Source organism: Microtus ochrogaster, chromosome 4, assembly GCF_000317375.1.
Source record: "Microtus ochrogaster isolate Prairie Vole_2 chromosome 4, MicOch1.0, whole genome shotgun sequence".
Classification (NCBI taxonomy): domain Eukaryota; kingdom Metazoa; phylum Chordata; class Mammalia; order Rodentia; family Cricetidae; genus Microtus; species Microtus ochrogaster.
The window spans coordinates 26,643,342-26,653,698 of NC_022011.1; the positions used below are offsets into that span (position 1 = coordinate 26,643,342).

The window sequence follows — 10,357 nt, forward strand, 5'->3', positions numbered from 1 at the left end:
TCACGTAGGGTGTATAATATGTCAAGCCTTTTCCTTTTTTAATTTTTTTCTAGAAGCTATTTTAAATGTCACCATGATAAAGTATGTGGAGAAATTTCCAGTAGGTTCAAGAGATCATGGACAGATCAGCGCCTTCCCCCATGGTAGAGGTTTTAGATATTTGTTCACGAGTTTAATTGCGTATTAAAATTTTTCCTTTGAGTCATCCACAGAAGCATCATTGGGAGCTACTAACACTGTGAACATTGTCACTATAGAAACAAACATTTTAGATGATCATAAACTATGTAGTTCTTCTTTAGATGCATTTTTTTTTAATTCTTTGCACCTCTGGACATACGTCTCTGTGCCAAATTGGCACCCTACTGATGCTTTCGAAAACCAACACAGTTTCTAATTGGAGATTGTGAGGCATGGCCATCGTTGTCGTTGTATGCCTTAATTGGGAATTTAATATAGTATTAGAACAGGTAAGAAATAGGCAAAGCAGAGTCTCTCTTCTATAGGATAAATTATTTTTTTTAATGAACTATTCTTCGTGTATACCATGTCTGTCAGCATGTAGGCTCTCTGAATTTGAGCTTTTGCTATAATGTGTGTTTTAATCAACACTTCGCTACCAGTGCTAATTATATTATTTCATTACAGTCTCTGATGCTATGATTTGAATGTAAATACCCCAATAGGCTCCTGTGTTTGAAACCTTGCTCCCTAGCTGCTTGTGTGGATTTAGAAGGTTGAGGAGCCCTTAGGGAATGGAGCCTGGTTGGAGGAAGGAAGCATGTTACTAGGAGGGATTGACCCTGAGGTTTGACAACTCTGCCTCACATCCTGCCCATCCTCTGCTTTCTGATTATAGACACAGTACACAATATGCCTTTCTGCTCATGATCCTGCTTCTGTACCTTCCAGTCATGATGGACTGTGTCCCCTTCAGACTGTGAGCCAAGAAGGACTCTTCCTCCTTTCAGTTACTTCCTGTATTGGGTCCTAGCAAAGAGAAAAGTGATCCCTATATGTGGCCGCAGACCTGGGTTACAAACTGACAAGAATGGAGCTGTGCACTGTATAAAGATAGGCAGAGAGGAGCTTACCCCAGGTCAGGATTTCTAAAGAAGCACTAGGTAGGAGTCAGTGACTAAACTTGCTTTTGTGGGTTTGGACTTTTAGGTTTACTTCAATATATGTTTACTAGCAAAGCACACTTTCTATGTTCTATGTTGTCTTACCTACTTTTCTATTGCTGTGACAAAATACCATGGACAAGGAAACTTAGAAAATATAGCATTTAGTTGGGGGTTATGGTTTCAGAGGGTTAAAGTTTATTATAGCGGGACAAAGGCATGAGGCTAGGAGCCCAGATCTTGTTCTTCAAGCAGAGGACTGAGAGAACACACTGGGAATGGTGAGCCTTCTGAAACCTTAAAGACTGCCCTAGTGACACACTTCTTCCTCCATACCTCCAGTTCTTCCCAGCCAGTTTCACCAATGGGGGGACCAAATTTTCAGACAGATAAGCCGAGGTGGGGGTGGGGTGTTCTCATTCAAACCACCACAGGCATGCTATATAAAAGTCATCCTCCCTTCCCAGAGAGGGATATCTACCTGGAACTGGTATGCCAGGAGGGGTGGGATTGCAATCCTGAAGGTGGACTTAAAGCTCTCAGTGTGGTGTCTTTTTTAGGAAATATCCTGGATTAGGTTTAAACAGAGTGAGCCTTATAACCAGTCTTTCAGCGCTGGGTCTGCTGTGAGCAAAACGCTGCGGCTTTACTTGCTTAATATCACTTTTCCTTCTCAATACTCTCTCCAGGAAGGGATTGGGATTCAGCCTGCTAAGCAAAGGGGTCCACAGGCACATACTCTGGACCACAGAATCAGCCACAGTGGAGTTGCCTGGAGTGCCTGTTTCCATGGTAACAGCTCACTGTTCCCAGGCTGAGCATGGAAACCTTGACTAAAGGAAATGGATGGGCACAGGAGTAGGGGGACCCTCTAGGAGGAGGAAGCTGGGCAGGAGGAGGGGGATGATGAAGAGTCAGGTGATCATTCTTGTCAGAGAGACAAGTTCAGTCCCAAGAGCTCTGTGCACAGAGGTGTGTGTGTGTGCACCTTATTTTGATGTATGTCACAAGGGTCTCAATGAGCCCATTTCCCACAAGGGAAGGGTAAAGATGCAGGGTGTTCCAAGGTAGCAGGGTTCCACGAGGAGTCCGAGTAGGAGAAGGGCTTAGAAACCAGCATGAAAACTGCCGTTCTGGTGGCACAGGAGTAACAATTCACAGCATGCCAGGTCCCCAGCCTCCGCTCTATGCCAGGGATGGCAAAGAAATGTGGAAAGCTGGCATCCAGACAGTTTATTATCTCAATCTCTGTTGCTGACTTGGTATATATTTGATTCATGAGAAGGCTTTCTTTTAATTCAAATTCTGTTTAAATATTCAGCTAAAACGTGTAGAGTGTTAATCCCTTTGATGTGTCCATCTGTCGCCTCTGGTGCCCTCACTGGTACCTCTGATGACCCCCAAGGAATTTTGGGGATACACAAGGGGATTGAGATGTGAGGCTGCCCTTCTTATCAAGTTCCTCTACTACTAGGAAGTGAACGTACCTACAACCTGGGCATTCAAAACGGATGGGTCAGCGTGGGGGTGGGATTTCGCCCTATGCCTTTCTATCCATCTGAGTCTGATGAAGCAAGTCCCCAAGTCAGTTTCCTGTTCTGGAAAAATGGAAAATGATGCTTCTCCATTATTCTCTGTTATCCTCAGTGGGGCTGTCTTGCCCCCAAGGAGACAAAATTTATTTTTTGTGGAAAGAAATAAAGAGTTACTTAGAAAAGAATAAGCAGAGATAGACATGAAATATGTAGACCAACATCAATGTATCTGTGATGTTAAATTTTTATGAGAGTGATAAAATTTAGGAAAATATCTAAAATGTCTCTTTAGGGAAGCAGGTAATGAAAAAGTAAAAGCCAGAAAACATTGCTATAGTGTGGCCATGTGGCAAAGAGGAGATATGGAGCATGCAGGCCTTGGCACAGAGCTGGGCAGTCAAGAGCCATGCAGCCAGCGCTAGTGAATGGTGGGTGTTGTGACGGTTCTTCTGGTCCAAGCTGCTCACATTGGCTTCAGCTCTGTTTGGGGACCGTGTATAAATCTGTGTTAGGGAAGGGGGAGGAATGAGCTAGAACCTCTGACTTTGCAGATACCTGGAGTTGGTCTGAACATGGGAGACTGTGTGCTGTGTCCACGGGTGTAAGCAGAACACGGAGTCACACTAGAGCTCGGGCCTCTAGACCTTTCTCTACCACAGGTCAGGAGGTCACTGCAAGCATTGATCTCAGTTTGCAGCCTTGTCTCCAGCCTGCCCTGGCCACAATAGGCCAGGGGCCTTCATCCCTACCAAGGAAGCATCTTTCTGCTCTTGGCTAATCATGTGCTTTAAGGAAGCTATTATTAGCTCCTCCTATGGAAGAAAAGAGATTTGTTTATGGCTAAGCACATAGAAATGAATAATAAAACAAGACTCAATTTCTGTTCTGGGTTGTGAAAATAACCAGATGATGTAGAAATAGATTGATGTGATTGAGAGGCGGTTTGATGTCAAAACTGTGAGAATGGAGCATGAGGAGGTTAGCTGTTTGCCCTGTGCCCTGGTTAGTCTGAGCTGTCCACTCGACATGTCCTGGAGTCACCTGAGAGGGGAGTCTTAATGAGGACTTGTCTAGGTCAGGTGGGCCTTTGGATCTGTGGGGGATCGTTTTTACTGTTTATTAGGAAGCCCGTTATGGGTGGTACCACCCCTTGGTAGGAGGTCCACCGTAGCATGAGAGGGAAAGGCTCACAGGAACAAGCAGGGATCCTTGTGTTTATTCTCCCTCTGCTCTGGACTACAGACAGGATGCTTTAAGTTCCTCCTTTGACTTCCCCACAACAATGGACTGTAGCCTGGAATTGTGAGCCACGTGAACATTCTCTTCCCAGCATCACTTTGGTCCTGGGTGTTTCTGCCCTGCGTCAGAAATGAAAGCAGGACAGGCCTAATCGTGGTGGATCGTTCAGAGTTTCCAGGGTGAGGACCGGCACCTTCTGCCTGTCCAGACCCAGAAACAAAAGCAAAGCATGGGAAGTCAAACGGGAAAGGTGCAGAAGCTGGAAGGCACCAGACATAGTGGTGGAGTCCAGGAGGAACTGACAGACAGTCTAGACACGAAAGGCTTGATGTCTGTGTATCATTTTACAATGAGAAGCCATGGTCTCAGCGGAGCCAGGTGGAGGCACTACCAGTGGGAAAACTCAAGGATTCCCTTAGGACCAAGGTTTTGAGTGACTCTCAGGCCCCGGTCCCCAGGGCCCACTCATCTCTCTCCTTGCTTCCTGCTTCCTCCTGCCTTCGCCTCTGTGCCTGTCTCCCCTGCTTGTGTCCAGCTCACTTGGTGCAGCAGGACTTCTGCACGCGCTGCGGTTCTGTCTCCCTGAAATAGCTCCTCTGTTATTCACAGGAATGCTGGATTCACATCTGTGTCCCTCATTGAATTTCAAGAACCGCTGGTTCTTGTGAGCACTGTGAACTCAGCATCTCACATAATAGAGGCTCTTGTTGGGTATTTGTGGAAGATGCAGGCAGAGGGAGAGAAACAGAAAGGGAAGGAGCAAGAATGGGGGGAAATTCAGTTTGAAGCCAGGACTTGCATGGTCTTCTGTCTGCCTTTCCCTTCCCTATCCCTCTGCAACTGTGAGGCTGTCAGCTTCCATCCTGTCCTTGGGTTGTGGTCAGAGTCCTCATGCTGGCCGTGCGGCTGCAAGCCTCTGCAAGCCTAGTTATTTGGGAGCCTTGCTCCCAGTGGATGTGAGGTCTGTGTTGATGGCCATGAGCAGCTCTGCACAGTTCCCCTCCAAGAATGGAAGCCAAGCAAGCCTGAGAAATCTTGATGACCAAGACGGTGAAAGAGGAGGGGCACGAGTCTGAGAACTGCAGATAACAAAGTCTACCTGGGCATCTGTAGAGACAACCCTGGAACCTGAACACTGGGTGGTTAGTAAAGGTTCTTTACTACCTTTAAACAGAATCGACAGAATGATTGTATACATTAAAAGGATATTTATTAGACTGGCTCACAGGCTGTGGCTTGCCTCTTTCAACAATGCCTGTCTCCCAATGGAAAGGCCAAGAATCCTGGAGCTGTTCAGTGTGTAAGGCTGGTTGTCTCAGCAGTTCCAATCTGATGCTGGGGCGCTAGGGGATTTCTGGAATGCTGCTGGTCTTCAGGCTACGCTGGAACCCCAAAGAAGTAGGTGTTAACACTTGTAAAGTAATGCCAGGTAGCAGGGTAGATGAACTTGCCAGCACGAGTAAGGGCAAGCAGGCCAAGAGCAAAAGCTTCCTTCTTCCAGGTCTTTCTAAGTGATCCAGACCAGGAGGTGTGGCCCAGATTTAGGGTGGATCTTCCCACCTCAAAGATCCAATTGGGAACATCCTCCATAGGCCTGCCTAGCAGTTTGGGTTTTAGTTGGCTCCAGTTGTAAAGTTGACAACGAAGGTCAGTTAGCCATCACATGGTGTGACTAAGAGGTAGTGGATGCAGTGCTCTTCAGGGATGGGTGGGACTAAGGAGCCGGACTGAGTAGGAAGCCTTGCAGCTCTGACAGTCCATTCTGATCAGATCCCTGAAGGGTTTTACCCCACTGGGGAATTGTCCTTATGTAGTATTGATGACACTATCAGGAACCAGAAGCCTTCCCTCTGTTTCTTCTTTCCAAACTGTGTTTGCTGGTCTCTGCCCTGTCTCCAAGCCATAATGACCTTTCCTAGACTCTTCCGGGTAGAGGGGAGCAGAGTGGTGATGTCCTCTTCTTTGTGAAGCTGAGACAATGCGTGTAAATGCTTAGGTCTGGACCTTGTGTGGAGGAACGCTCCATCCATAGCAGCTGTCGTTACTGCCAGTGAATGTGACGGTTGTCATAGTGCCATCTTCCTGGAAGAGCAAGATTGCATCAGCATATCCGTTCTGTCATGGCTTTACCAGGACACTACGACCGAAGTTGACATTGTCACCAAGAGCCATAGAGGACAAAGTTTGCAGTAGTCACATTTTAAGCTGAGAATAGTCCCAGGGCTTGTTGACAGCAGAGTTAAAACAGCTGCATCCCAGACTATGATCCAGGATAGTCTTTAGTTCTTTTATTACCATGACATCAGTACAGTTTTTAGTGATTGATATGTAGTGGTTTGGATAAACTACCCCAGGGATGACCCTCACAAGAGTCATGTTGAATGAAGGAATCTAAGCACAAGAGGGAACTTTGTTGGGTGGTTCCACCTCAGCAAATGTAGTGTTTGGATGGACTCAGGTTTCATCATTGTTGGTAATGTGACCTCCAGGGAGGAGGGGAGCCATCTTACTCAGTAAGGGAGGGGACCAGTCAAATGCTGTGTCATGATCTGAGTGACAGACACACAGCTGTGCTGACACCATGGATATGCATTGAGCTGTGTGCTTTGTGCTCCATCACACAGACAAGGCTGTCAGGTAGAGCTTTGATAACAGGTGTACCATGCTTCTTATTGGTGGGTTTGCTTTCATGGCTTTAATTACCAGCAATCAGATGTGATTTTAAAGTGTTAAGAGCAAAATTCTCTGAGGGGGGAGCTGACAGAGTCAAAGAAAGAAAAGCACACATAGTGAGACAGAGAAACAGAGAGAAAGGTGAGAAGAGAGGGGAGAGAGGAAAGAGATGGAGAATGAGGAAAGAGAGAGAGAGAGAGAGAGAGAGAGAGAGAGAGAGAGAGAGAAGCCCAATGTTTATTGTGAGTAGAATAAATAAACCTAGCACAATCAAATACTGGACTATATCATGATTAGGGTCAATACAGTGATTTGGATTCTATCCGCATATCTTTTATTACAGAATAGTGTTATAATTGCTCTTTTTTATTACTTATTATTGTTATTAATCTCTTAGTGTGGATACTTTATACATTAAACTTTGTCACAAGCATGTGTGCTGAGGAATAAACATACTATATATTCTAGCCAGGGTTTCAGGGATGCATTGGGACCTTAGAAAATAAAACACTTGTTCTCTTGGGGGACTCTGGTTTAGTTTCTGGCACCTCTACTGGGCAGCACACATCTAACGCTAACTCCAGGTCTAGGAGATCTAACTCCCTCTACTGGTCTCCACTGGTACGTACACTTACATGGCAGACCTACCTGTGGGCATACAAATAAAAACTAAATCTTCAAGGAAATGCCCCTCTGTGAACAAGGAGCCACAAGTGCAGTACAATTCTTTGCTTACTATAAGGAACCTCAAACTCAGTAGCAGAGGGGAGACAGACAAACAGAGAACACATGGTGTAATTGTGGGCACAGCAGAGGCATCCTAAAAGGAAACATGATCACTGTCTTCAGCCACCACTGGTGACATTGTGCAGGACCCAGGTGGCTCATCCATTGGCTTAATGTCCCTTTGTCCACGAAACTAAACCATGACCTTGTCTGCCTGCTCCCCATGTCCCAAGGACCACTGCCTCTATCATTATCACACGTCTTTAGCACACAAAAGGCTAACTTATTTTCTTGGCTTTTGCTCTTGCCCACCTCCAAACCACGTTCTAAAGCTCACGTCTATCGTGGGTATCTCTGGGATTTCAGCTGACTTTTGTGTGATTCCTAACCCTGTTCTCCCCTAGAAGCAGAGCACATACCAGCAGCTTGCACAGTCAACATTGTAGGGTGATGGACAGCTTTCAAGAAGCACCCCCAATTTACTGGCTTTTCTGCTTGTTTCCAAAAGGCTTTTCCAGAACGCCCTTCCACTTGCCAACACCTCACACCCATTTCCAGTTTATCTCTCACCAGCGCCCCCTGGTGGTCCTTCTTCCTCAAATGTATTTTGTTACCTCCCCCATCTCCATAAACACCACCCATCCTATCTTCGAATATACCTAAATGCTGCCATGCCCCCTACCTTCTACAGGGCCTGTTGGTCTACTCAGTTTCAAGGTCCAGCTGATACACTGTCTCTTCAACACCACCTTTGAAGCTTCTCTCTGTTGTGGGTTTGCCCAAAGACTCACACATTGCAAAGTCAGGTCACTTCCTTCAGACAAACTCTGCCATACCTGACCCTCACCTTATCCACAATACTTGAGGGCAGGCCTGACCTATTCCTCAGCCTCAACAATGCTAAGCACTTGCCTAGAAACTAAAAGTTGATAAAGGATAAGTCTTTTCATGTTTTCTGCTTTGAGATGATCTCATGTAGCCCAAGATAGTCTCAAACTTGTTATTTTTTTTTCTGATCCTCCTGCCTTCCAAATGCTGGGATTATAGGCACATATCTCTGTACCCAGTCTGTGCATTGCTGGAGACCAGATAGAACATTGTAGAACATTGCACATGCTCCTCTCCTCCAGCTGAGCTGCATCCCAAGCCCACGGTTGTGTCTTGGTTGTGTGAACTCCATCGGCATAGTCCAAGTCACTCTGAGACAAGTGTCTTGGATCAGGATAGAGGCTAGCTTGGTGGAGAAGCGGTACACTCATTCATCCATGCTAAAATGTTAGCATCTCAAGCGTTAAGCTGTCCAGCCTACTCACCCCCATTCCACTGTTTCTTTTCTTTCCGTAGTGACCTTCAGTGACTGCAAGGGCAATGAGAAGCTGCACTATGAGGTGTCGAGCCCGCACTTCAAGGTGAACAGTGATGGCACCTTAGTTGCTCTCAGAAACATCACTGCAGTGGGCAGGACCCTGTTTGTCCATGCGAGGACTCCTCACGCCGAAGACATGGCAGAACTCATGATTGACGGGGGGAAAGACATCCAGGGCTCCTTGCAGGTAACCTGAATGCTTGGTGTGACTTGCAAGATTCAGTATTTTGTGGAAAATGAATGCTTATCATGTTAGCCAAGAACCTTTCTGCTGTTGCTATCATTGCTATGGCTGACAAAAAGCCAACCCAAAACTGGAAGGTGACGGGGAAGGCAATGGGAATACATTGGTTCATGTAACTAATGAATGCATTTGTAGACTTCCTCCTCCACCAGGCAGAGCTACGCACTGGTACCTAGACAAGAGCATCATTTATCTCTCTTCTGGTTCCATGATGCTCATTGGCTCCACCCGGTGGGTGCCCCAATGCAGAGACTCCCTAACAAGTCCACTTCATTCTGCAGGCTGAAGTCAACCGATTTTGTCTTTTCCTGGTGACACCATCTGATGCTTGGGATTGAAGCTCATTGGCTCTAGTTATATCACATGACCATTCCTGGAGTAGGCCCTGTAATGATTTGTGACACTCTGGTTGGTAGCATGTCTTTTCCTGATGGTGTTTCCAACTGCCAAACACATGGCCCAGGAGTAAAAGACAATATTTACTCGAAAATTAATGAAGGTGGTATTACCAGAGAAAGAGGGATGGGAATTTGGCATGCCAAGAACACAGTGGCTCATAGAGCTGTATAACAAGGTGACCCTTGGCCCCAGGATGACTTTTTGGCCATTAACATCCATTTCCTTCCAGATCCCCATATCCAAGTCCCCAACACCCCCACATATGTGTATAAATCTAGTGAGTGGCACAAGTAAGCATAATCATTGTGCCAGGCAAGGTTCTTTGGCTGTAATCTGCAACCGAGTCTTCCTTCTCCAGGGGCTCGTTGACTCTGGTGTCTTCATCAGAACTTTTGAAAGACTCTGGCAAACTGCCACAAAACAATAACATTAACAGTGGTGGTATCTCCAGCTAGGTATGGGGAGCCTTTTCTCCCGCCTGCTGTCCTGGTTCTCTCTGAGAAGCCTGTGAGCCTCACTGAGTCTCCATCTGGTGCTATTCACAGCCATGCCTCGTCTGCAGTTGAGTTCAGTGGTGGAGAGAGAATGGGGCCACAGCTGTGAGGCTGAGAAAGTACAGTGGGCAATGAGTGCTGGCTCCATGCCAATGTTGTCTCCTTGCTCTAAGGAGACCAATGTAACTTCTCTATCTGCAGACTAGAGGTGGGTGACACAGGCTGGGATGACTCACAAGTGGCCCCTGTACTGTGGCACTCTGTCACCATGCTCATGTCCGATGTGGCAGGATGCCCCTGGCTGGACCAGAGTATCTTTCCCAATGCAGCACTTATAGAAATAACTGTCAATTGATCATGTATATATAGTTCTAGGGATGAGATCTATTTCCTACGACTGGGCAGAACAACCTCCATGATTCTCCTTTTGGTTTGTGAGTCTGAAAGTTAAAAGGAGATTAAAATACACAAAAACACACACACACACACACTCACCACACTCACGCGGTCTCTCTCTCTCCCCCCCTCTCTCACATACACACACACACACAGTCTCT

At 46.4% G+C, this 10,357-nt stretch overlaps 1 protein-coding gene across 1 annotated transcript in view; it reads left to right on the plus strand.

The window, feature by feature from the left end:
- The window catches only part of Cdh13 (cadherin 13), a 952,185-nt gene that overhangs the window by 365,556 nt on the left and 576,272 nt on the right, over positions 1-10,357 (plus strand). Inside the window, exon 3 of the mRNA XM_005345742.2 lies at positions 8,642-8,850. Within this exon, the coding sequence (XP_005345799.1) occupies positions 8,642-8,850 (209 nt within the window). The remainder of the gene's footprint in view (positions 1-8,641; positions 8,851-10,357) is intronic.